The 27,500-nt window shown below is 49.3% G+C and overlaps 1 protein-coding gene across 12 annotated transcripts in view; it reads left to right on the top strand.

Annotated features, from left to right (window-relative positions):
* Window positions 1-27,500, top strand: part of aplp2 (amyloid beta (A4) precursor-like protein 2) — a 174,177-nt gene that overhangs the window by 37,261 nt on the left and 109,416 nt on the right. For all 12 annotated transcript variants that reach the window (XM_064975371.1, XM_064975374.1, XM_064975372.1 and 9 more), the window contains exons 2-3: window positions 21,737-21,910; window positions 23,415-23,544. In XM_064975371.1, coding sequence (XP_064831443.1) covers window positions 21,737-21,910; window positions 23,415-23,544 — 304 coding nt within the window. The remainder of the gene's footprint in view (window positions 1-21,736; window positions 21,911-23,414; window positions 23,545-27,500) is intronic.

The following is a 27,500-nucleotide window of genomic DNA, read 5'->3' as shown; positions in this document are numbered from 1 at the left end:
ATGATTCATGTAATTTGGGTATCCTTATCTGTCATTAGCCTCTGCTCTGCCTTCATTCCAGACGAGCTGGGTCTCTGTGGGCTCTGGGTCTCTGTGGACTCTGGGTCTCTGTAGACTCTGGGTCTCTGTGGGCTCTGGGTCTCTGTGGACTCTGGGTCTCTGTAGACTCTGGGTCTCTGTGGACTCTGGGTCTCTGTGGACTCTGGGTCTCTGTGGGCTCTGGGTCTCTATGGACTCCTCTGTCTGGTGGGACGAGCTGGGTCTCTGTGGACTCTGGGTCTCTGTGGGCTCTGGGTCTCTGTGGACTCTGGGTCTCTGTGGACTCTGGGTCTCTGTGGACTCTGGGTCTCTGTGGACTCTGGGTCTCTGTGGACTCCTCTGTCTGGTGGGACGAGCTGGGTCTCTGTGGACTCTGGGTCTCTGTGGACTCTGGGTCTCTGTGGACTCTGGGTCTCTGTGGACTCTGGGTCTCTGTGGACTCTGTGGACTCTGGGTCTCTGTGGACTCTGGGTCTCTGTGGACTCTGGGTCTCTGTGGGCTCTGGGGCTCTGTGGACTCTGGGTCTCTGTGGGCTCTGGGTCTCTGTAGACTCTGGGTCTCTGTGGACTCTGGGTCTCTGTGGACTCTGGGTCTCTGTGGACTCTGGGTCTCTGTGGGCTCTGGGTCTCTGTGGACTCTGGGTCTCTGTGGGCTCTGGGTCTCTGTGGACTCTGGGTCTCTGTGGACTCTAGGTCTCTGTGGTCTCTGTGGACTCTGGGTCTCTGTGGACTCTGTGGACTCTGGGTCTCTGTGGACTCTGGGTCTCTGTGGGCTCTGGGTCTCTGTGGGCTCTGGGTCTCTGTGGGCTCTGGGTCTCTCTGTGGTGTAGACAGGAGGGGAGAGGGAGTTATAGACTATGGTGTATAATGGGTCTGAGGTATTTCCTATTCCTGATTAGTGACAGTGTTAGTAGATCCAGTAGGCTGCTCCATTGATGTTTTGTTTCCCTGTGGACCCTTCAGTAGAAATAGAACAGGAGCCTCTAGCCTGGAGTCTCTTCTCTAGCCTGGAGTCTCTTCTCTAGCCTGGAGTCTCTTCTCTAGCCTGGAGTCTCTTCTCTAGCCTGGAGTCTCTTCTCTAGCCTGGAGTCTCTTCTCTAGCCTGGAGTCTCTTCTCTAGCCTGGAGTCTCTTCTCTAGCCTGGAGTCTCTTCTCTAGCCTGGAGTCTCTTCTCTAGCCTGGAGTCTCTTCTCTAGCCTGGAGTCTCTTCTCTAGCCTGGAGTCTCTTCTCTAGCCTGGAGTCTCTTCTCTAGCCTGGAGTCTCTTCTCTAGCCTGGAGTCTCTTCTCTAGCCTGGAGTCTCTTCTCTAGAGTCTCTTCTCTAGCCTGGAGTCTCTTCTCTAGCCTGGAGTCTCTTCTCTAGCCTGGAGTCTCTTCTCTAGCCTGGAGTCTCTTCTCTAGCCTGGAGTCTCTTCTCTAGCCTGGAGTCTCTTCTCTAGCCTGGAGTCTCTTCTCTAGCCTGGAGTCTCTTCTCTAGCCTGGAGTCTCTTCTCTAGCCTGGAGTCTCTTCTCTAGCCTGGAGTCTCTTCTCTAGCCTGGAGTCTCTTCTCTAGCCTGGAGTCTCTTCTCTAGCCTGGAGTCTCTTCTCTAGCCTGGAGTCTCTTCTCTAGCCTGGAGTCTCTTCTCTAGCCTGGAGTCTCTTCTCTAGCCTGGAGTCTCTTCTCTAGCCTGGAGTCTCTTCTCTAGCCTGGAGTCTCTTCTCTAGCCTGGAGTCTCTTCTCTAGCCTGGTCTCTTCTCTAGCCTGGAGTCTCTTCTCTAGCCTGGAGTCTCTTGATGTGGTGTATCCATTGCTGTGATATTATCATGTTATTCTGACTCTGATAGTCTGTCCTTGAGACTGTTTTCACTGCTGCCTCACGGAATTCGTCTCACTGATCTCAGCGGTCTAGTCTCAGCCCTCCCTCTTTCACTATTGAGAGGAGACCGGAGAGGAGGGGGGGAGAGGAGAGAGGGAGACTGGGGGAGAGGAGAGACAGCGGAAGGGAAGAGATGGGGGGAGAGGAGGGGGGACAGCAGGAGGAGGGAGAGGGAGATGGGGGGGGGAGTGGAGGGGGACAGCAGGAGGAGGGGGGACAGGAGGGAGGGGGACGAGAGGAGGGGGGACAGCAGGAGGAGGGAGAGGGAGACGGGGGGAGAGGAGGGGGGACAGCAGGAGGAGGGAGAGGAGGGGGACAGGAGGGGGACGGGGAGAGGAGGGGGACGAGAGGAGGGGGGACAGCAGGAGGAGGGAGAGGGAGACGGGGGGAGAGGAGGGGGACAGCAGGAGGAGGGAGAGGGAGACGGGGGAGAGGAGGGGGGACAGCAGGAGGAGGGAGAGGGAGACGGGGGAGAGGAGGGGGGGACAGCAGGAGGAGGGGGACAGGAGGGAGAGGGAGACGGGGGAGAGGAGGGGGGACAGCAGGAGGAGGGAGAGGGAGACGGGGGAGAGGAGGGGGGACAGCAGGAGGAGGGAGAGGGAGACGGGGGAGAGGAGGGGGGACAGCAGGAGGAGGGAGAGGGAGACGGGGGAGAGGAGGGGGGACAGCAGGAGGAGGGAGAGGGAGACTGTCCCTCTCTCCTCTCTCGCTCTCTCTCTCCTGTCGCTCTCTCTCTCCTGTCTCTCTCTCCTGTCTCTCCTGTCTCTCTCTCTGTCTCTCCTGTCTCTCTCTCTGTCTCTCCTGTCTCTCTCTCTGTCTCCACTTGAGAAGGTTGACATTCCCCATCACACAGCCAGCTCTGATCCCCAAAATCCCCTTGATTCCATTCTCTGCCTTGGCAACATTATACACACACACACACACGCGCACACACACGCTCCACTCTGAGCTAGAGCCCCCTGCCCTTCCAGCACAGAGAGGCCTTTAGTAACTGAACAGACAGGATAATGTGATCAGACAGACAGACCATGACGACTCTAATCAGGATAATGTGATGTGACAGACAGACAGACAGACAGACAGACAGACAGACAGACCATGACTACTCTAATCAGGATAATGTGATGTGACAGACAGACAGACAGACAGACAGACAGACCATGACGACTCTAATCAGGATAATGTGATGTGACAGACAGACAGACAGACAGACAGACCATGACGACTCTAATCAGGATAATGTGATGTGACAGACAGACACATCTAGCTGGTTTAGGTTTCTGATTGAGGTAATGAAGAGATGGACTGTGGGTTGAGGTAATGAAGAGATGGACTGTGGGTTGAGGTAATGAAGAGATGAACTGTGGGTTGAGGTAATGAAGAGATGAACTGTGGGTTGAGGTAATGAAGAGATGAACTGTGGGTTGAGGTAATGAAGAGATGGACTGTGGGTTGAGGTAATGAAGAGATGGACTGTGGGTTGAGGTAATAAAGAGATGGACTGTGGGTTGAGGTAATGAAGAGATGGACTGTGGGTTGAGGTAATGAAGAGATGGACTGTGGGTTGAGGTATACGAGATGAACTGTGGGTTGAGGTAATGAAGAGATGGACTGTGGGTTGAGGTAATGAAGAGATGGACTGTGGGTTGAGGTAATGAAGTGATGGACTGTGGGTTGAGGTATACGAGATGAACTGTGGGTTGAGGTAATGAAGAGATGGACTGTGGGTTGAGGTATACGAGATGGACTGTGGGTTGAGGTAATGAAGAGATGGACTGTGGGTTGAGGTAATGAAGAGATGGACTGTGGGTTGAGGTACTGAAGAGATGGACTGTGGGTTGAGGTACTGAAGAGATGGACTGTGGGTTGAGGTAATGAAGAGATGGACTGTGGGTTGAGGTATACGAGATGGACTGTGGGTTGAGGTATACGAGATGGACGGTGGGTTGAGGTAATGAAGAGATGGACTGTGGGTTGAGGTAATGAAGAGATGGACTGTGGGTTGAGGTAATGAAGAGATGGACTGTGGGTTGAGGTAATGAAGAGATGGACTGTGGGTTGAGGTATAAGAGATGGACTGTGGGTTGAGGTAATGAAGAGATGGACTGTGGGTTGAGGTAATGAAGAGATGGACTGTGGGTTGAGGTATACGAGATGGACGGTGGGTTGAGCTATAAGAGATGGACTGTGGGTTGAGGTAATGAAGAGATGGACTGTGGGTTGAGGTAATGAAGAGATGAACTGTGGGTTGAGGTAATGAAGAGATGGACTGTGGGTTGAGGTAATGAAGAGAGGAACTGTGGGTTGAGCTATAAGAGATGGACTGTGGGTTGAGGTAATGAAGAGATGGACTGTGGGTTGAGGTATACGAGATGGACTGTGGGTTGAGGTAATGAAGAGATGGACTGTGGGTTGAGGTAATGAAGAGATGGACTGTGGGTTGAGGTAATGAAGAGATGGACTGTGGGTTGAGGTATACGAGATGGACTGTGGGTTGAGGTAATGAAGAGATGGACTGTGGGTTGAGGTAATGAAGGAATGAACTGTGGGTTGAGGTATACGAGATGAACTGTGGGTTGAGGTAATGAAGAGATGGACTGTGGGTTGAGGTATAAGAGATGGACTGTGGGTTGAGGTAATGAAGAGATGAACTGTGGGTTGAGGTAATGAAGAGAGGAACTGTGGGTTGAGCTATAAGAGAGGAACTGTGGGTTGAGGTAATGAAGAGAGGAACTGTGGGTTGAGGTAATGAAGAGATGAACTGTGGGTTGAGCTATAAGAGAGGAACTGTGGGTTGAGGTAATGAAGAGAGGAACTGTGGGTTGAGGTAATGAAGAGAGGAACTGTGGGTTGAGGTAATGAAGAGATGAACTGTGGGTTGAGGTAATGAAGAGATGAACTGTGGGTTGCGGTAATGAAGAGATGGACTGTGGGTTGAGGTAATGAAGAGATGAACTGTGGGTTGAGCTATAAGAGATGAACTGTGGGTTGAGGTAATGAAGAGATGAACTGTGGGTTGAGGTATAAGAGATGAACTGTGGGTTGAGGTAATGAAGAGATGAACTGTGGGTTGAGGTAATGAAGAGATGAACTGTGGGTTGAGGTAATGAAGAGATGAACTGTGGGTTGAGGTAATGAAGAGATGGACTGTGGGTTGAGGTAATGAAGAGATGGACTGTGGGTTGAGCTATAAGAGATGAACTGTGGGTTGAGGTAATGAAGAGATGGACTGTGGGTTGAGGTAATGAAGAGATGGACTGTGGGTTAAGCTATAAGAGAGGAACTGTGGGTTGAGGTAATGAAGAGAGAAACTGTGGGTTGAGGTAATGAAGAGATGAACTGTGGGTTGAGCTATAAGAGAGGAACTGTGGGTTGAGGTAATGAAGAGAGGAACTGTGGGTTGAGGTAATGAAGAGAGGAACTGTGGGTTGAGGTAATGAAGAGATGAACTGTGGGTTGAGCTATAAGAGAGGAACTGTGGGTTGAGGTAATGAAGAGATGGACTGTGGGTTGAGGTAATGAAGAGATGAACTGTGGGTTGAGGTAATGAAGAGATGAACTGTGGGTTGAGGTAATGAAGAGATGAACTGTGGGTTGAGGTAATGAAGAGATGAACTGTGGGTTGAGGTAATGAAGAGATGGACTGTGGGTTGAGGTAATGAAGCGATGGACTGTGGGTTGAGCTATAAGAGATGAACTGTGGGTTGAGCTATAAGAGATGAACTGTGGGTTGAGGTAATGAAGAGATGGACTGTGGGTTGAGGTAATGAAGAGATGGACTGTGGGTTGAGCTATAAGAGATGAACTGTGGGTTGAGCTATAAGAGATGGACTGTGGGTTGAGGTATACGAGATGGACTGTGGGTTGAGGTAATGAAGAGATGGACTGTGGGTTGAGGTAATGAAGAGATGGACTGTGGGTTGAGGTAATGAAGAGATGGACTGTGGGTTGAGGTAATGAAGAGAGGAACTGTGGGTTGAGGTAATGAAGAGATGGACTGTGGGTTGAGGTAATGAAGAGATGGACTGTGGGTTGAGGTATAAGAGATGGACTGTGGGTTGAGGTAATGAAGAGATGGACTGTGGGTTGAGGTAATGAAGAGATGGACTGTGGGTTGAGCTATAAGAGATGAACTGTGGGTTGAGCTATAAGAGATGAACTGTGGGTTGAGGTAATGAAGAGATGGACTGTGGGTTGAGGTAATGAAGAGAGGAACTGTGGGTTGAGGTAATGAAGAGATGGACTGTGGGTTGAGGTAATGAAGAGATGGACTGTGGGTTGAGGTAATGAAGAGATGGACGGTGGGTTGAGGTATACGAGATGAACTGTGGGTTGAGGTAATGAAGAGATGGACTGTGGGTTGAGCTATAAGAGATGAACTGTGGGTTGAGGTAATGAAGAGATGGACTGTGGGTTGAGGTAATGAAGAGATGGACTGTGGGTTGAGGTAATGAAGAGATGGACTGTGGGTTGAGGTAATGAAGAGATGGACTGTGGGTTGAGGTAATGAAGAGATGGACTGTGGGTTGAGGTAATGAAGAGAGGAACTGTGGGTTGAGGTAATGAAGAGATGGACTGTGGGTTGAGGTAATGAAGAGATGGACTGTGGGTTGAGGTAATGAAGAGATGAACTGTGGGTTGAGGTAATGAAGAGATGGACTGTGGGTTGAGGTAATGAAGAGATGGACTGTGGGTTGAGCTATAAGAGATGAACTGTGGGTTGAGCTATAAGAGATGAACTGTGGGTTGAGGTAATGAAGAGATGGACTGTGGGTTGAGGTAATGAAGAGAGGAACTGTGGGTTGAGGTAATGAAGAGATGGACTGTGGGTTGAGGTAATGAAGAGATGGACTGTGGGTTGAGGTAATGAAGAGATGGACGGTGGGTTGAGGTATACGAGATGAACTGTGGGTTGAGGTAATGAAGAGATGGACTGTGGGTTGAGCTATAAGAGATGAACTGTGGGTTGAGGTATAAGAGATGGAGTGTGGGTTGAGGTATACGAGATGGACTGTGGGTTGAGGTAATGAAGAGATGGACTGTGGGTTGAGGTAATGAAGAGATGGACTGTGGGTTGAGGTAATGAAGAGATGGACTGTGGGTTGAGGTAATGAAGAGATGGACTATGGGTTGAGGTAATGAAGAGATGGACTGTGGGTTGAGGTAATGAAGAGATGGACTGTGGGTTGAGGTAATGAAGAGATGAACTGTGGGTTGAGGTAATGAAGAGATGGACTGTGGGTTGAGGTAATGAAGAGATGGACTGTGGGTTGAGGTAATGAAGAGATGGACTGTGGGTTGAGGTAATGAAGAGATGAACTGTGGGTTGAGGTAATGAAGAGATGGACTGTGGGTTGAGGTATAAGAGATGGACTGTGGGTTGAGGTAATGAAGAGATGGACTGTGGGTTGAGGTAATGAAGAGATGGACTGTGGGTTGAGGTAATGAAGAGATGGACTGTGGGTTGAGGTAATGAAGAGATGAACTGTGGGTTGAGGTATAAGAGATGGACTGTGGGTTGAGGTAATGAAGAGAGGAACTGTGGGTTGAGGTAATGAAGAGATGGACTGTGGGTTGAGGTAATGAAGAGATGGACTGTGGGTTGAGGTAATGAAGAGATGAACTGTGGGTTGAGGTAATGAAGAGAGGAACTGTGGGTTGAGGTAATGAAGAGATGAACTGTGGGTTGAGGTATAAGAGATGAACTGTGGGTTGAGGTATACGAGATGGACTGTGGGTTGAGGTATAAGAGATGGACTGTGGGTTGAGGTATAAGAGATGGACTGTGGGTTGAGGTATACGAGATGGACTGTGGGTTGAGGTATAAGAGATGGACTGTGGGTTGAGGTATAAGAGATGAACTGTGGGTTGAGGTATAAGAGATGAACTGTGGGTTGAGGTATACGAGATGGACTGTGGGTTGAGGTAATGAAGAGATGAACTGTGGGTTGAGGTAATGAAGAGATGGACTGTGGGTTGAGGTAATGAAGAGATGGACTGTGGGTTGAGGTATACGAGATGGACTGTGGGTTGAGGTAATGAAGAGATGGACTGTGGGTTGAGGTATAAGAGAGGAACTGTGGGTTGAGGTATAAGAGATGGACTGTGGGTTGAGGTATACGAGATGGACTGTGGGTTGAGGTAATGAAGAGATGGACTGTGGGTTGAGGTATAAGAGAGGAACTGTGGGTTGAGGTAATGAAGAGATGGACTGTGGGTTGAGGTATAAGAGATGGACTGTGGGTTGAGGTATAAGAGAGGAACTGTGGGTTGAGGTAATGAAGAGATGGACTGTGGGTTGAGGTAATGAAGAGATGGACTGTGGGTTGAGGTATAAGAGAGGAACTGTGGGTTGAGGTAATGAAGAGAGGAACTGTGGGTTGAGGTAATGAAGAGATGAACTGTGGGTTGAGGTATAAGAGAGGAACTGTGGGTTGAGGTAATGAAGAGATGGACTGTGGGTTGAGGTATAAGAGATGGACTGTGGGTTGAGGTATAAGAGAGGAACTGTGGGTTGAGGTAATGAAGAGATGGACTGTGGGTTGAGGTAATGAAGAGATGGACTGTGGGTTGAGGTATAAGAGAGGAACTGTGGGTTGAGGTAATGAAGAGAGGAACTGTGGGTTGAGGTAATGAAGAGAGGAACTGTGGGTTGAGGTAATGAAGAGAGGAACTGTGGGTTGAGGTAATGAAGAGAGGAACTGTGGGTTGAGGTATAAGAGATGGACTGTGGGTTGAGGTATAAGAGATGGACTGTGGGTTGAGGTATAAGAGATGGACTGTGGGTTGAGGTATAAGAGATGGACTGTGGGTTGAGGTAATGAAGAGATGGACTGTGGGTTGAGGTATAAGAGAGGAACTGTGGGTTGAGGTAATGAAGAGATGGACTGTGGGTTGAGGTATAAGAGAGGAACTGTGGGTTGAGGTAATGAAGAGAGGAACTGTGGGTTGAGGTAATGAAGAGAGGAACTGTGGGTTGAGGTAATGAAGAGATGGACTGTGGGTTGAGGTATAAGAGATGGACTGTGGGTTGAGGTATAAGAGATGGACTGTGGGTTGAGGTATACGAGATGGACTGTGGGTTGAGGTAATGAAGAGATGGACTGTGGGTTGAGGTAATGAAGAGATGGACTGTGGGTTGAGGTATAAGAGATGGACTGTGGGTTGAGGTAATGAAGAGATGGACTGTGGGTTGAGGTAATGAAGAGATGGACTGTGGGTTGAGGTATAAGAGAGGAACTGTGGGTTGAGGTATAAGAGAGGAACTGTGGGTTGAGGTAATGAAGAGATGGACTGTGGGTTGAGGTAATGAAGAGATGGACTGTGGGTTGAGGTAATGAAGAGATGAACTGTGGGTTGAGGTATAAGAGAGGAACTGTGGGTTGAGGTAATGAAGAGATGGACTGTGGGTTGAGGTAATGAAGAGATGGACTGTTTAGCCTGGGTCCCTGAGAGACCGTTATTGTTGAACTCATTGTCCTATTTAGCCTGGGTCCCTGGGAGACCGTTATTGTTGCTGCTGTTTTAGTCAACATCTGGCACGGTGATGTCAGGAACATAATCGGCTTTGGGCCACGTGTAAGCCTGGATAGAGAGGGAGGGAGGGAGGGAGGGAGTGTTTGGGGGACAGAGGTAGCCCACAGCCATGTACCTGGCAGACACTAAAAACTATCCCTCTCTCTTTCTCTCTCTTCCTTCCCCTCTCTCTCTCTTCCTCTCTCTCTCCCTCTCTTCCCCTCTCCCTCTCTTCCTCCCTCTCTTCCCCTCTCCCTCTCTTCCTCCCTCTCTTCCTCTCTCTCTCTCTTCCTTCCCCTCTCTCTCTCTTCCTCCCTCTCTTCCTCTCTCTCCCTCCCTGAATGAACAAACCCTCCCAGCTCTCATTTCCTCTCAGCCTTCGTTTCATTCTTTCTCCTCTCCTCCTCCCAAAACTATCTTCACCCACGGAAGCACTCAACTCTTTCTCCTTCATCTGTGCTTCCTTTCCCTCTCGGTCTGTGTCTCTGTGTGTGTGTCTGTGTCTCTCTGTGTGTGTGTGTCTGTCTCTCTCTGTGTGTCTCTCTCTGTGTGTCTCTCTCTGTGTGTCTCTCTCTGTGTGTCTCTCTCTGTGTGTCTCTCTCTGTGTGTCTCTCTGTGTGTGTCTGTGTGTGTGTCTGTGTGTGTGTCTGTGTGTGTGTGTGTGTCTCTCTGTGTGTGTCTCTCTGTGTGTGTCTCTCTGTGTGTGTCTCTCTGTGTGTGTCTCTCTGTGTGTGTCTCTCTGTGTGTGTCTCTCTGTGTGTGTCTCTCTGTGTGTGTGTGTCTCGGTCTGTTATTATCTGTTATTTCTGTTTTGCTCTTATGTTTCTTTAGATTAGCCAAGGAGGCTAAAAAGTTCATATGCATCGCACTCTCTCTCTCTCTCTCTCTCAAAAGTTTGGGTCAGTCACAGTGGTCAGGTATTCTGCCGCTGTGTCCTCTCTGTTTAGGGCCAGTCACAGTGGTCAGGTATTCTGCCGCTGTGTCCTCTCTGTTTAGGGCCAGTCACAGTGGTCAGGTATTCTGCCGCTGTGTCCTCTCTGTTTAGGGCCAGTCACAGTGGTCAGGTATTCTGCCGCTGTGTCCTCTCTGTTTAGGGCCAGTCACAGTGGTCAGGTATTCTGCCGCTGTGTCCTCTCTGTTTAGGGCCAGTCACAGTGGTCAGGTATTCTGCCGCTGTGTCCTCTCTGTTTAGGGCCAAATAGCATTCTAGTTTACTCTGTTTTTTTTGTTAATTCTTTCCAATGTGTCAAGTAATTGTCGTTTTGTTTTCTCATGATTTTGTTGGGTCTAATTGTGTTTTTGTCCTGGGGCTCTGTGGGGTGTGTTTGTGAACAGAGAGCCAGGACCAGCTTGCTTAGGGGACTCTTCTCCAGGTTCATCTCTCTGTAGATGATGGCTTTGTTGTGGAAGGTTTGGGAATCTCTTCCTTTTAGGTGTTTATAGACTTTAACAGCTCTTTTCTGGATTTTGATCATTAGTGGGTATCGGCCTAATTCTGCTCTGCATGCATTATTTGGTGTTCTACGTTGTACATGGAGGATATTTTTGCAGAATTCTGCGTGCAGAGTCTCAATTTGTTTTTTGTCCCATTTTGTGAAATCTTGGTTGGTGAGCGGACCCCAGACCTCACAACCATAAAGGGCAATGGGCTCTATGACTGATTCAAGTATTTTTAGCCAAATCCTAATTGGTATGTTGAATTTAATGTTCCTTTTGATGGCATAGAAGGCTCTTCTTGCCTTGTCTCTCAGATCGTTCACAGCTTTGTGGAAGTTACCTGTGGCGCTGATGTTTAGGCCAAGGTATGTATAGTTTTTTGTGTGCTCTAGGGCAACAGTGTCTAGATGGAATTTGTATTTGTGGTCCTGGTGACTGGACCTTTTTTTGGAACACCATTATTTTGGTCTTACTGAGATTTACTGTCAGGGCCCAGGTCTGACAGAATCTGTGCAGAAGATCTAGATGCTGCTGTAGGCCCTCCTTGGTTGGTGACAGAAGCACCAGATCATCAGCAAACAGTAGACATTTGACTTCAGATTCTAGTAGGGTGAGGCCGGGTGCTGCAGACTGTTCTAGGCCCGAGCCAATTCGTTGATATATATGTTGAAGAGGGTGGGGCTTAACCTCTAGTGACTCCCCATCCCGGGTCCGGGAGCGTAATTATCGACTGACACAAATTAGCATAACGCAACGGACATAAATATTCCTATTCATGAAAATCACAAGTGAATATATACTGAGACACAGCTTAGCCTTTTGTTAATCATCCTGTCATCTCAGATTTTCAAAATATGCTTTACAGCCAAAGCTAGACAAGCATTTGTGTAAGTTTATCGATAGCCTAGCATAGCATTTTGTCCAGCTAGCAGCCACGGAAATCAGAAAAGCAATCAAGTTAAATCGTTTACCTTTGATGAGCTTCGGATATTTTCACTCACGAGACTCCCAGTTAGATAGCCAATGTTCCTTTTTTCCAAAAAGATTATTTTTGTAGGCGAAATAGCTCCGTTTGTTCTTCACGTTTGGCTGAGAAATCGGACGGAAATTGTGGTCACGAAAACGTCGGAAAATATTCCAAATTAATATCGACTTAAACATGGCAAACGTTGTTTATAATCAATCCTCAAGGTGTTTTTCAAATAGCTATTCGATAATATATCCACCGGGACAATTGGTTTTTCTGTAGGACCGATTGGAATAATGGCTACCTCTGTATTTTACGCGAGAATCACTCTGAGAGCCATCAGGTGACACTTACACAATGTAGCCGCTTACGGGTATTCTTCAACATAAATGCGTAAAACTACGTCACAATACTGTAGACACCTTGGGGAATACGGAGAAAAAGTAATCTTGTTGATAGCCCATTCACTGCTCAATAGGGACGCATCGGAACGCAGAGCTTTCAAAACATGAGTCACTTCCGGATTGGATTCTTCTCAGGCTTTCACCTGCAATATCAGTTCTGTTATATTCACAGACAATATTTTTACAGTTTTGGAAACTTTGGAGAGTTTTCTATCCTAAGCTGTCAATTATATGCATATTCTAGCATCTTGTCCTGACAAAATATCCCGTTTACTAGTCACTAGAGGTTTTAAGCTAGATCCCTGTCTCATCACCCGGCCCTGTGGAAAGACATTTTCTCTTTCTCCTCTCCTTTCTTAACTAACTCATAGCTACTAAGGCTCTCCTCTCTCTCGTTCCTCTCCAGGCCAAATGTATTCTAAAGGTTTCTTATATGCCCTCTCTCTCGCGCTCTCTCACTATTCCTCATCCTCCGCTCCTCTCATCACGTGCTCCCCTTTCTCCCTCATCCGCTGTCTCCCTCCCTCCTTCCCCCAGTTAGTCAGAATCAAATCTTTCTCATCAGTCCTCATCTACAGAGAAGCAGGAGAACCGAAATGCAGTATTATAATGGTTGGGGATATTGACCCTGTAGGGGTTTAACCGGGTAATAATTGTAGGAGAAGCAGCTTCTGTGTCTGAAATCTGTCAAGAACATCCACAGAGAATCTCTCTCTCTGTCGCTCTCTGTTTCTGTGTCTGTCTCTCTCTCTCTCTATCGGTCTCTCTCTCTGTCTGTCTCTCTGTCTCTCTGTGTGTGTGTGTCTCTCTCTCTCTCTCTCGGTATCTGTGTCTCTCTCTCTCTCGGTATCTGTGTCTCTCTCTCTCTCGGTATGTCTGTGTCTGTCTGTCTCTCTCTCTCTCTCTCTCTCTCTCTCTCTCTCTCTCTCTCTCTCTCTGTCTCTGTGTGTGTGTGTGTCTCTCTGTCTCTCTCTCTCTCTCTCTCTCTCTCTCTCGGTATCTGTGTCTCTCTCTCTCTCTGTGTGTCTGTCTCTCTCTCTCTGTGTGTCTGTGTCGCTCACTGTGTCTCTCTGTCTCTCTCTCTGTCTCTCTCTCTCTCTCTGTGTCTCTCTCTCTCTCTGTATGTCTGTGTCTCTCTCTCTCTTCCTCACCACGCATGCCCCCCTCTCAGGGGGGTGGAGGGTCACATTGTGCTGGTACACAAGGACACTGTAACCAAACAGAAGGCTCTCTGAGATTTTTTGTGTCGTCCTCAGGGCCATTCACACAGGATGTCCTACCATACTGATCACACTCCCCTCCCTCTCCTGTTCTCTCTCGCCCCTTCCTCTCCTGTTCTCTCTCGCCCCTTCCTCTCCTGTTCTCTCTCTCTCTCTCCTCTCACCTCCCTCTCCTGTTCTCTGTCTCTCCTCTCACCTCCCTCTCCTGTTCTCTCTCCTCCCTCTCCTGTTCTCTCTCTCCCTCCCTCTCCTGTTCTCTCTCTCCCCTCCCTCTCCTGTTCTCTCTCTCCCCTCCCTCTCCTGTTCTCTCCTCCCCTCCCTTCTCCTGTTCTCCCTCCCTTCCTGTTCTCTCTCTCCCCTCCCTCTCCTGTTCTCTCTCTCCCCTCCCTCTCCTGTTCTCTCTCTCCCCTCCCTCTCCTGTTCTCTCTCTCCCCTCCCTCTCCTGTTCTCTCTCTCCCCTCCCTCTCCTGTTCTCTCTCTCCCCCTCCCTCTCCTGTTCTCTCTCTCCCCCTCCCTCTCCTGTTCTCTCTCTCCCCTCCCTCTCCTGTTCTCTCTCTCCCCTCCCTCTCCTGTTCTCTCTCTCCCCTCCCCTCCCGTTCTCTCTCTCCTCTCCCGTTCTCTCTCCCCCTCCTCTCCCGTTCTCTCTCTCCTCTCCTTTCCCGTTCTCTCTCTCCTCTCTCTCCCGTTCTCTCTCCCTCCTCTCCCGTTCTCTCTCTCCTCTCCCGTTCTCTCTCTCCTCTCCCGTTCTCTCTCCCTCTCCCGTCTCCTCCTCTCCTCTCTCTCTCCTCTCCCTCCCCGTTCTCTCTCTCTCCTCTCCCGTTCTCTCTCTCCTCTCGCGTTCTCTCTCTCCTCTCGCGTTCTCTCTCTCCCCCCCCCGTTCTCTCTCTCCTCTCCCCTCCCGTTCTCTCTCTCTCTCCCCTCCCGTTCTCTCTCCTCTCCCCTCCCGTTCTCTCTCTCCTCTCCCCTCCCGTTCTCTCTCTCCTCTCCCCTCCCGTTCTCTCTCTCCTCTCCCCTCCCGTTCCCTCTCTCCTCTCCCCTCCCGTTCTCTCTCTCCTCTCCCCTCCCGTTCTCTCTCTCCCCTCCCGTTCTCTCTCTCCTCTCCCCTCCCGTTCTCTCTCTCCTCTCCCCTCCCGTTCTCTCTCTCCTCTCCCCTCCCGTTCTCTCTCTCCTCTCCCCTCCCGTTCTCTCTCTCTCCTCTCCTCTCCCGTTCTCTCTCTCCTCTCCCCTCCCGTTCTCTCTCTCCTCTCCCGTTCTCTCTCTCCTCTCCCGTTCTCTCTCTCCTCTCCCTTCCCGTTCTCTCTCTCCTCTCCCCTCCCGTTCTCTCTCTCCTCTCCCCCTCCCGTTCTCTCTCTCCTCTCCCCTCCCGTTCTCTCTTTCCTCTCCCCTCCCGTTCTCTCTTTCCTCTCCCCACCCGTTCCCTCTCTCCCCTCCCCTCCCGTTCTCTCTCTCCCCTCCCATCCCGTTCTCTCTCTCCTCTCCCCTCCTGTTCTCTCTCTCTCCCTCTCCTCTCCCGTTCTCTCTCTCCTCTCCCGTTCTCTCGCTCTCCTCTCCCGTTCTCTCTCTCCCCCTCCCGTTCTCTCTCTCCTCTCCCCTCCCGTTCCCTCTCTCCTCTCCCCTCCCGTTCCCTCTCTCCTCTCCCCTCCCGTTCTCTCTCTCCTCTCCCCTCCCGTTCTCTCTCTCCTCTCCCCTCCCGTTCTCTCTCTCCTCTCCCCTCCCGCTCTCTCTCTCCTCTCCCGTCCCTCTCCCGCTCTCTCTCTCCCGTTCTCTCTCTCCTCTCCCGTCCCTCTCCCGTTCTCTCTCTCCTCTCCCCTCCCTCTCCCGTTCTCTCTCTCCTCTCCCCTCCCTCTCCCGTTCTCTCTCTCCTCTCCCGTCCCTCTCCCGTTCTCTCTCTCCTCTCCCGTTCTCTCTCTCCTCTCCCCTCCCTCTCCTGTTCTCTCCTCTGATTATTGGAGGACCAAAAAAAGCTGACACCGATTAATCAGATGATTTTTATATGTTTGTAATAATGTCAATTGCAGCAATACTGAATGAACACTTTTATAATACATAAATAAAATCGATTTAGTCTCATAATAATTAATGAAACATGTTCAATTTGGTTTAAATAATGCAAAAACAAAGTGTTGGAGAAGAAAGTAAAAGTGCAATATGTGCCATGTAAGAAAGCTAACGTTTCAGTTCCCTGCTCAGAACATGAGATCATATGAAAGCTGGTGGTTCCTTTTAACATGAGTCTTCAATATTCCCAGGTAAGAAGTTTCAGGTTGTAGTTATTATAGGAATTATAGGACTATTTCTCTCTATACCATTTGTATTTCATTAATCTTTGACTATTGGATGTTCTAATAGGCACTTTAGTATTGCCAGCCTGATCTCTGGAGTTGATAGGCTTGAAGACATAAACAGCGCTGTGCTTCAAGCATTGCTAAGAGCTGCTGGCAAACGCAGTAAAGTGCTGTTTGAATGAATGCTTACGAGCTGCTGCTGCCCACCACCACTCAGTCAGACTGCTCTATCAAATCATAGACTTAATTATAATATAATAAACACACAGAAATACGAGCATTTGGTAATTTATTATGGTCGAATCCGGAAACTATCATCTCGAAAACAAGACGTTTATTCTTTCAGTGAAATACGGAACTTTTTTCATATTTTATCTAACGGGTGGCATCCATAAGTCTAAATATTGCTGTTGCATTGTACAAGCTTCAATGTTATGTCATAATTATGTAAAATTCAGGCAAATTAATTACGGTCTTTGTTAGGAAGAAATGGTCTTCACGCAGTTTGCAACGAGAATTTCTTTTAGCTAAATGTGTTTAAAAAAAACATACTTCTGTGTATTGATTAAAAGAAAGCGCTTTTGTTAAATCAACCCCCGGTTTGACGAAGTTGAAGTAGGTCTGCTGATTATATGCAGCGCAGGACAAGCTAGTTAACTACACATGGTTGACGATATTACTCGGTTAACTAGTGATTGTGAAGATTGATTGATTGTTTTGATAAGATTCGTTTAATGCTAGCTACCTTGGCTTCTTGCTGCACTCGCGTAACAGGTGGTCATCCTGCCACGCAGTCTCCTCATGGAGTGCAATGTAATCGGCCATAATCGGTGTCCAAAAATGCCGATTACCGATTTGTTATGAAAACTTGAAATCGGCCCTAAATAATCGACCATGCCGATTTAATCAGGAATCCTCTATTCTCCAGTCCCTCCCTCCCTCCCTCCCTCCCTCCCTCCCTCCCTCCCTCCCTCCCTCCCTCCCTCCCTCCCTCCCTCCCTCCCCCTCCCTCCCTCCCTCCACTTCTCCAGTCTCTCTCCAGTCTTTTTTCTCCTCTGTTATTCAGAGTCAATAGCTGAGATGCTTTTGTAGAATGTTTCTATGGTGACAGGCCATTTGAACAAGTCCTCATTCAGACGGTACAACCCTGCTACTGGAGAAAGACCCGGTTACAGACGGACAGGGGGGGGGGAGAAACATACTGTCAACACACTCAGGTTGAATGTCTCATGTTAGATGCCCATCGTTTTCCCTGTGAGAGGCAGGAGAGGGCTGTCCTGTCTGTATGAATGATTGGCGGTTGATGAACCTCAGAGTTGACCGGTACACACACACAGCAGAATGTCACATGACACAATCATACTTCCCACTGCTTCCGGTGACATTGGCCAATCGAACAGGACGAAAGGCTTTACTACCAGTCAGCCAACAGTACGGTCTATTGGAGGTAGACCGGTATCAACTAACTCACATAGACCACTTTTTGTTTTGCAAACATTTCTAAAAGCCTGTTTTTGCTTTGTCAAATCAAATCAAATTTTATTTGTCACATACACATGGTTAGCAGATGTTAATGCGAGTGTAGCGAAATGCTTGTGCTTCTAGTTCCGACAATGCAGTAATAACCAACAAGTAATCTAACAATTCCTAAACTATTGTCTTATACACAGTGTAAGGGGATAAAGAATATGTACATAAGGATATATGAATGAGTGATGGCACAGAGCAGCATAGGCAAGATACAGTAGATGGTATCGAGTACAGTATATACATATGAGTTGAGTATGTAAACAAAGTGGCATAGTTAAAGTGGCTAGTGATACATGTATTACATAAGGATGCAGTAGATGATATAGAGTACAGTATATACGTATGCATATGAGATGAATAATGTAGGGTAAGTAACATTATATAAGGTAGCATTGTTTAAAGTGGCTAGTGATATATTTACATCATTTCCCATCAATTCCCATTATTAAAGTGGCTGGAGTTGAGTCAGTGTCAGTGTATTGGCAGCAGCCACTCAATGTTAGTGGTGGCTGTTTAACAGTCTGATGGCCTTGAGATAGAAGCTGTTTTTCAGTCTCTCGGTCCCAGCTTTGATGCACCTGTACTGACCTCGCCTTCTGGATGATAGCGGGGTGAACAGGCAGTGGCTCGGGTGATTGATGTCCTTGATGATCTTTATGGCCTTCCTGTAACATCGGGTGGTGTAGGTGTCCTGGAGGGCAGGTAGTTTGCCCCCGGTGATGCGTTGTGCAGACCTCATGTGAGAATTCCTCACAATCATTATTGTCATTATGGGGTAGTTGTGTTGTCGTCAGATTTCGTCAGATTTCAAAAAGGATTTACGGCGAAAGCATAGCATTCGATTGTCTGAGGGCAGCGATTTAAAATAAATCACTTATTTTTGAAGATCTTCCTCTGTTTGCAATCCCAAGGGTCCCAGCTACACAACGAATGGTCGCTTTGTTCGATAAAGTCCTTCTTTATATCCCAAAAACGCAGTTTTGTTGGCGCCATTGAATTCAATAATCCAGTACTTCAACATGCATACAAAGTTACCAGCAAAGTTCATCCAAACGAGTCAAACTATGTTTTTTATTAATCCTCACGTTGTCTAAAATCTAAATAAACGATAATATTTCATACGGAGATTACTATGTTCAATAGCAATGGAACAGAATAAAGAACCGCCCACGTTCACGCCCACAAAACTTTTGCCCTGGCAACTAGAACGACGACAAATACGTCATTTAAAAAAAACAGGCCTAAAACCTTGTTTAAAGACTGTTGACATCTAGTGGACGCCATAGGAACTGCAATCTGGGAGGCGGAAATGAGATCGGAAGTCATTCGGAGCTCCAAACACATCATTTCCGGATGGATTTTCCTCGCGGTTTCCTCCTGCTATATCAGTTCTGTTATACTCCAGACATTATTTTAACAGTTTTAGAGTGTTTTCTATCCAATGCTACCAATTTAAGCCTATCCTGGCTTCTGGGCCTGAGTAACAGGCCGTTTACTTTGGGCACGTCAGTCAGGCGGAAATTCAGGAAACGAGCCTTACTCACTGTTCTGCTGTGGTGTTGAGGCTATGGTCTGAGGTGGACTGTTCTGTCACACGTTGTCCTCCTCACCCTTTCCTCCACCAGTCTGACCCCCTCCTCCATCCCCCTCACCCTCTCCTCCATCCCCTCACCCTCTCCTCCATCCTCCTCACCCTCTCCTCCAGCAGTCCGATCCTCTCCTCCATCCCCCTCACCCTCTCCTCCATCCCCCTCACCCTCTCCTCCATCCCCCTCACCCTCTCCTCCATCCCCCTCACCCTCTCCTCCATCCCCCTCACCCTCTCCTCCATCCTCTCCTCTAGTGCTCTGTTCTTCTCTTGTGGATGTTGTCTCTCCACCTCCAGCTCTGGTTGAGGGGGTGTTGTCTCTCCACCTCCAGCTCTGGTTGAGGGGGTGTTGTCTCTCCACCTCCAGCTCTGGTTGAAGGGGTGTTGTTATGCTGGACTGTTGTCTGGGTCTGGTAATAACATGGTTATATACAGGAAGTACCAGGTAATAACATGGTTATATACAGGAAGTACCAGGTAATAACATGGCTATATACAGGCAGTACCAGGTAATAACATGGTTATATACAGGAAGTACCAGGTAATAACATGGCTATATACAGGAAGTACCAGGTAATAACAAGGCTATATACAGGAAGTACCAGGTAATGACATGGTTATACACAGGAAGTACCAGGTAATAACATGGCTATATACAGGAAGTACCAGGTAATGACATGGTTATACACAGGCAGTACCAGGTAATAACATGGCTATATACAGGAAGTACCAGGTAATAATATGGCTATACACAGGCAGTACCAGGTAATAACATGGCTATATACAGGAAGTACCAGGTAATGACATGGCTATATACAGGAAGTACCAGGTAATAACATGGCTATATGCAGGGAGTACCAGGAAATAACATGGCTATATACAGGAAGTACCAGGTAATAACATGGCTATATACAGGAAGTACCAGGTAATAACATGGTTATATACAGGAAGTACCAGGTAATAACATGGCTATATACAGGAAGTACCAAGTAATAACATGGCTATATACAGGAAGTACCAGGTAATAACATGGTTATATACAGGAAGTACCAGGTAATAACATGGCTATATGCAGGAAGTACCAGGTAATAACATGGCTATATACAGGAAGTACCATGTAATAACATGGCTATATACAGGGAGTACCAGGTAATAACATGGCTATATACAGGGAGTACCAGGTAATAATAACAAATAATAATAAATAATAATAACTGCGCTCTACTGTACTACGCTCTACTGTACTGCACTGTGCTCTACTGTAATGTACTGTACTGCGCTCTACTGTGCTCTACTGCACTGTGCCCTACTGTACTGCACTGTGCTCTACTGTACTGCACTGTGCTCTACTGTCCTCTACTGTCCTGCACTGTGCTCTACTGCTCTGCACTGTGCTCTACTGTCCTGCACTGTGCTCTACTGCTCTGCACTGTGCTCTACTGTACTGCACTGTGCTCTACTGTACTGCACTGTGCTCTATGGTGCTCTACTGTCCTGCACTGTGCTCTACTGTACTGCACTGTGCTGTACTGCACTGCACTATGCTGTACTGCACTGTGCTCTACTGTGGTCTACTGTGCTCTACTGCACTGCACTGTGCTCTACTCTACTGTACTCTAATCTACTGTACTGGACTGTGCTCTACTGTACTGTATTGCACTGTGCTCTACTGTACTGCACTGTGCTCTACTGTACTGCACTGTACTCTACTGTGCTCTACTGTACTGTGCTCTACTGTACTGTATGACCACGAGAGAACAAGCTACAGCTCTAGACTGAGAGAGATGTCACACACACACTGGCAAGTTAGTGATGCTAAGAGCCTGGGCTTACTGATTAATGAGAGTTAACTGTGGTGTGACACCCTCACACTGAGGGGTGAACTAGTGTTGATATGACCTGTCAATGAACTACTCATGACCGGGCCGTTGTGTCTCCTTCCTGCTGTTGTAGCAGAACCAAAGGCATGGTTTTCTAGTGCTTTGGCTTTGTGATCAGGCTACTTAGAGTTGTGACGATAAGTGTTTTTCATCCCTGGTTGGCCGACAAGACAACTGAACCACTGTTACCCTGACTATGACATAAGGGTGTTAACAGCGTTATGGACATTTTTTACATTTGCTTGTTGTGAAATCACAACATTTAATATCTCACAGAACGGGCGAGCTTAATGTAAATTAAATTAAACTTTTCAGGTGGGTCGGGCCTCCCATGGGGGGTAGGGGGGCGTCTGTAGGGCCTTCCATGGGGGGGGGTCATCTGTAGGGCCTTCCATGGGGGGGGCGGCTCTACTGGCAGACACACACCATGCCTTCATCGGGGCAGACTGACTCAGTTTGGTTACAGCCCACAGAGCCTTCATCGGGGCAGACTGACTCAGTTTGGTTACAGCCCACAGAGCCTTCATCGGGGCAGACTGACTCAGTTTGGTTACAGCCCACAGAGCCTTCATCGGGGCAGACTGACTCAGTTTGGTTACAGCCCACAGAGCCTTCATCGGGGCAGACTGACTTAGTTTGGTTACAGCCCACAGAGCCTTCATCGGGGCAGACTGACTCAGTTTGGTTACAGCCCACAGAGCCTTCATCGGGGCAGACTGACTTAGTTTGGTTACAGCCCACAGAGCCTTCATCGGGGCAGACTGACTCAGTTTGGTTGCAGTCCACAGAGCCTTCATCGGGGCAGACTGACTCAGTTTGGTTGCAGCCCACAGAGCCTTCATCGGGGCAGACTGACTCAGTTTGGTTGCAGCCCACAGAGCCTTCATCGGGGCAGACTGACACTCAGGTCTGAAGGCTGGCCCGGCTGACAGAATATTCCCTCCTAACTTTACGACTCTGTAATGAGTATATGCATTAACCTCCCATTTCTCTCTCCCTCTCTCTCCTCCTTCCAGGCGCTTGCAGCCAATGCGGGCACAGGTTTTGCAGTAGCGGAGCCTCAGGTGGCCATGTTCTGTGGGAAGCTCAACATGCACGTCAACATCCAGACAGGACGCTGGGAACCGGACCCTTCCGGGCTGAAGAGCTGTGTAGGAACCAAAGAGGGCGTGCTGCGCTACTGTCAGGAGGTGAGACCATGTTACACTGTTAACCTGTAGGGGGACCGTTATCAGCGTGACAGTCGGTTGACCTTCCTACAGTCTCTCCACTGACTCAGGTCTTTATTCACTGTGTTATACAGACCCTCCCATAGATATTATCATATAAACACCTCCCTCTCTCCTGGTCTGTCTCTGAAAACTACTGTAACCCCTCACTGTACACCGTATCTAAAGACACACACACACACACACAATTGTCTATTACTATATTTGTGAGGATTGTTTGGGGACCAACAATTGATTCTCATTCAAAATCCTAATTCTAACCCTTAATCTAATCCCTAACCCCCAATATTTAAACCTAACCCTAATTCTAACCCTCAATCCAATCCCTAACCCTAGCCCTTAATCTCTAAACCTAAACCTCAATCTAATCCCTAAACCTAACCATAATTCTAACTCTCAATCTAATCCATCCCTAAACCTAATCCTAATTCTAACCCTCAATTGAATCCCTAAACCTAACCCTCAATCTAATCCCAAACCCTCAATCTAATCCCTAAACCTAAAATAGCTTTTTTCTTTTTTAGGACTGGCAAAATGTCAACATGTCCTCACTTGTCGAAATTCTCCTTGGTTTACTATTGTTGTGAGGAATTCTTGTCCAAGTATATTCACACGATGAGCTAACTGGAGACAGGAGGGAGATTAATAGGTTAATGAAGAAACACCACTTATCTCTCTCTCTCTCCCTCCCCTGCCTCTCTCTCTCTCCCTCCCCTGCCTCTCTCTCTCTCCCCTGCCCCTCTCGCTCTCCCCTGCCCCTCTCGCTCTCCCCTGCCCCTCGCGCTCTCCCCTGCCCCTCGCGCTCTCCCCTGCCCCTCGCGCTCTCCCCTGCCCCTCGCGCTCTCCCCTGCCCCTCGCGCTCTCCCCTGCCCCTCGCGCTCTCCCCTGCCCCTCGCGCTCTCCCCTGCCCCTCTCGCTCTCCCCCTGCCCCTCGCGCTCTCCCCTGCCCCTCGCTCTCTCCAATGCCCCTCTCTCTCTCCAATGCCCCTCTCTCTCTCCAATGCCCCTCTCTCTCTCCAATGCCCCTCTCTCTCTCTCTCTCTCTCTCTCTCTCTCTCTCTCTCTCTCTCTCTCTCCCCCCAATGCCTCTCTCTCTCCAATGTCTCTCTCTCTCTCTCTCTCCAATGCCTCTCTCTCTCTCTCTCCCCTGCCTCTCTCTCTCTCTCTCCCCTGCCTCTCTCTCTCTCTCTCCCTGCCTCTCTCTCTCTCTCCCAATGCCTCTCTCTCTCTCTCTCCAATGCCTCTCTCTCTCTCTCTCTCCAATGCCTCTCTCTCTCTCTCTCTCTCTCCAATGCCTCTCTCTCTCTCTCCAATGCCTCTCTCTCTCTCTCTCCAATGCCTCTCTCTCTCTCCAATGCCACTCTCTCCCCCGCCCCTCTCTCTCTCCCCCGCCCCTCTCTCTCTCTCTCGCCTCTCTCTCTCTCTCCCCGTCTTCCTGCCCTCTCTCTGTCTCTCTTTCTCTCAGATGTACCCTGAGCTCCAGATCACTAACGTGGTGGAGGCCAACCAGCCAATCAGGATTGAGAACTGGTGTAAGAAGGAGAAGAAGCTGTGTAAAGGCCACGCCCACATCGTGGTGCCTTACAAATGTTTAGGTGAGAACCACCAAAGGGTCATAGATAATATATAACACTATTCTGTTTGACTTTCCATTGGACGTTTCCCCCAGTGTTTGACCTAAAGGCCTCAGACTGTTTTGCCACGGCCCAGTGGACCTGCCCGGGCTTTGGACCAGGGACGAGGGGGCTGGGCCTTTTCGGGTTGCGTTACCTAACAATCACTAATTGTGAACACCTTCTCACGAAGCAAGTGTTTTGACTATTCCTCCTGTATAACATCATGGCGTGTAGACCAGGGTAACATCATGGCGTGTAGACCAGGGTAACATCATGGCGTGTAGACCAGGGTAGTATCATGGCGTGTAGACCAGGGTAGTATCATGGCGTGTAGACCAGGGTAACATCATGGCGTGTAGACCAGGGTAACATCATGGCGTGTAGACCAGGGTAACATCATGGCGTGTAGACCAGGGTAGTATCATGGCGTGTAGACCAGGGTAGTATCATGGTGTGTAGACCAGGGTAACATCATGGCGTGTAGACCAGGGTAACATCATGGTGTGTAGACCAGGGTAACATCATGGCGTGTAGACCAGGGTAACATCATGGCGTGTAGACCAGGGTAACATCCTTGCGTGTAGACCAGGGTAACATCATGGCGTGTAGACCAGGGTAACATCATGGCGTGTAGACCAGGGTAACATCATGGCGTGTAGACCAGGGTAACATCATGGCGTGTAGACCAGGGTAACATCATGGTGTGTAGACCAGGGTAACATCATGTAGACCAGGGTAGTATCATGGTGTGTAGACCAGGGTAGTATCATGGTGTGTAGACCAGGGTAGTATCATGGTGTGTAGACCAGGGTAACATCATGGTGTGTAGACCAGGGTAACATCATGGTGTGTAGACCAGGATAGTATCATGGCGTGTAGACCAGGGTAACATCATGTAGACCAGGGTAGTATCATGGTGTGTAGACCAGGGTAACATCATGTAGACCAGGGTAGTATCATGGTGTGTAGACCAGGGTAACATCATGGTGTGTAGACCAGGGTAGTATCATGGCGTGTAGACCAGGGTAACATCATGGCGTGTAGACCAGGGTAACATCATGGCGTGTAGACCAGGGTAACATCATGGCGTGTAGACCAGGGTAACATCATGGCGTGTAGACCAGGGTAACATCATGGCGTGTAGACCAGGGTAACATCATGGCGTGTAGACCAGGGTAACATCATGGCGTGTAGACCAGGGTAACATCATGGCGTGTAGACCAGGGTAACATCATGGCGTGTAGACCAGGGTAACATCATGGCGTGTAGACCAGGGTAACATCATGGCGTGTAGACCAGGGTAACATCATGGCGTGTAGACCAGGGTAACATCATGGCGTGTAGACCAGGGTAACATCATGGCGTGTAGACCAGGGTAACATCATGGTGTGTAGACCAGGGTAACATCATGGCGTGTAGACCAGGGTAACATCATGATGTGTAGACCAGGGTAACATCATGGCGTGTAGACCAGGGTAACATCATGGCGTGTAGACCAGGGTAACATCATGGCGTGTAGACCAGGGTAACATCATGGCGTGTAGACCAGGGTAACATCATGGTGTGTAGACCAGGGTAACATCGTGGCGTGTAGACCAGGGTAACATCGTGGCGTGTAGACCAGGGTAACAACGGTGTTCAAGTTGAAAAGCGGCATGACATGACCAGACCTCCCTGTTGCTGTTAAATCTACACGTTACATACAATCTAGCCGTTATTCAATCATTTAATCCAAATTACTCCCACGTGCCGACGGGCATCTTCCTCGCCACTCAGAACGTGGTTCTGTTTGTGAAGCTTCACACGCTGCATGTCCCGCCTCTCACACCATGGGTCAAAATTCTAGAAAGATCCAACATTAAAACAGGACCTTTTGCATTTCTGTTAAAATATCAACCCAGTGTTCATCTCCCAGGACAGATTAGCTCGCAACAGCAAGCTAGCTAGATGTCAGTGTAAGTTTCATGTGTGTTTCGATCTTTGAGAAAGTCAACACGCACAAAAGCCGGTCTGGTCAGCATGTAAGAATATTCTATTGGCAAGTCAGTGAGGTCATCCCCGAATGACAAATACAACATCCTTATATTATTAAGCCGTATTGTAATTCTGTGAGCTAAACCATGGGCACATACAGCAGCAGAAGGCTTGAGACAATATTAGAGTGTATTGTAATTTAGTGAGCTTAACCATGGGCACATACAGCAGCAGAAGGCTTGAGACAATATTAGAGTGTATTGTAATTTAGTGATGTAAGCCCCGCGCTCGATCGTTGCTGGGTGCTGATAGGCCGGTTTCACGGGCCAGGAGCGTGCGGATAGGCCGGTTCCACGGGCCAGGAGCGTGCGGATAGGCCGGTTCGCGGGCCAGGAGCGCGCGGATAGGCCGGGTTCACGGGCCAGGAGCGCGCGGATAGGCCGGTTCCACGGGCCAGGAGCGCGCGGATAGGCCGGTTCCACGGGCCAGGAGCGCGCGGATAGGCCGGTTCACGGGCCAGGAGCGGAGACGTTAGAAACAGGCGAGACGAGGAGAGGAGAGACATATTGGAAAGGCATTTTATTGACTCATCTCAGCCTTGGGCTGTGGTTTTACTAGAGATCCACACACTCTGTCAGAAGCAATAGGATGGCCAAGGCTGGCAAAGACATTTACTGTGAAGGCAGCAGGTCACAGCACCTCACAGTACAGCACAGTACAGCACCTCACAGCACCTCACAGCACAGCACCTCACAGCACAGCACCTCACAGTACAGCACAGTACAGCACCTCACAGTACAGCACCTCACAGCACAGCACCTCACAGAACAGCACCTCACAGCGAAGCACCTCACAGCACAGCACCTCACAGCACAGCACCTCACAGCGCAGCACCTCACAGTGCAGCACCTCACAGTGCAGCACCTCACAGCACAGCACCTCACAGCACAGCACCTCACAGTGCAGCACCTCACAGCACAGCACCTCACAGAACAGCACCTCACAGCGCAGCACCTCACAGCACAGCACCTCACAGTACAGCACCTCACAGCACAGCACCTCACAGTACAGCACCTCACAGCACAGCACCTCACAGCACAGCACCTCACAGCGCAGCACCTCACAGAACAGCACCTCACAGCGAAGCACCTCACAGCACAGCACCTCACAGCACAGCACCTCACAGCGCAGCACCTCACAGCGCAGCACCTCACAGCACAGCACCTCACAGCACAGCACCTCACAGAACAGCACCTCACAGCGCAGCACCTCACAGCACAGCACCTCACAGCACAGCACCTCACAGCACAGCACCTCACAGCGCAGCACCTCACAGTGCAGCACCTCACAGTACAGCACCTCACAGCACCTCACAGCACAGCACAGTACAGCACAGTACAGCACCTCACAGCACAGCACCTCACAGAACAGCACCTCACAGCGAAGCACCTCACAGTACAGCACCTCACAGTACAGCACCTCACAGCGCAACACCTCACAGCACAGCACCTCACAGCACAGCACCTCACAGCGCAGCACCTCACAGCGCAGCACCTCACAGCACAGCACCTCACAGCGCAGCACCTCACAGTGCAGCACCTCACAGCACAGCACCTCACAGCTTAGCACCTCACAGCGTAGCACCTCACAGCGTAGCACCTCAAAGCGTAGCACCTCACAGTACAGCACCTCACAGTACAGCGTAGCACCTCACAGCACAGCACCTCACAGCACAGCACCTCACAGCACAGCGTAGCACCTCACAGCGCAGCACCTCACAGCACAGCACCTCACAGTACAGCGTAGCACCTCACAGCGCAGCACCTCACAGCACCTCACAGCACAGCACCTCACAGCACAGCACCTCACAGTACAGCACTTCACAGCACAGCGTAGCAACTCACAGCACAGCACCTCACAGCACAGCACCTCACAGCACAGCGTAGCACCTTACAGCACAG

This window comes from Oncorhynchus masou, chromosome 9 (genome assembly GCF_036934945.1).
Source record: "Oncorhynchus masou masou isolate Uvic2021 chromosome 9, UVic_Omas_1.1, whole genome shotgun sequence".
Classification (NCBI taxonomy): Eukaryota; Metazoa; Chordata; class Actinopteri; order Salmoniformes; family Salmonidae; genus Oncorhynchus; species Oncorhynchus masou.
The sequence above is the reverse complement of the archived record's forward strand: the minus strand, read 5'-3'. Positions and strand labels throughout refer to the sequence as shown.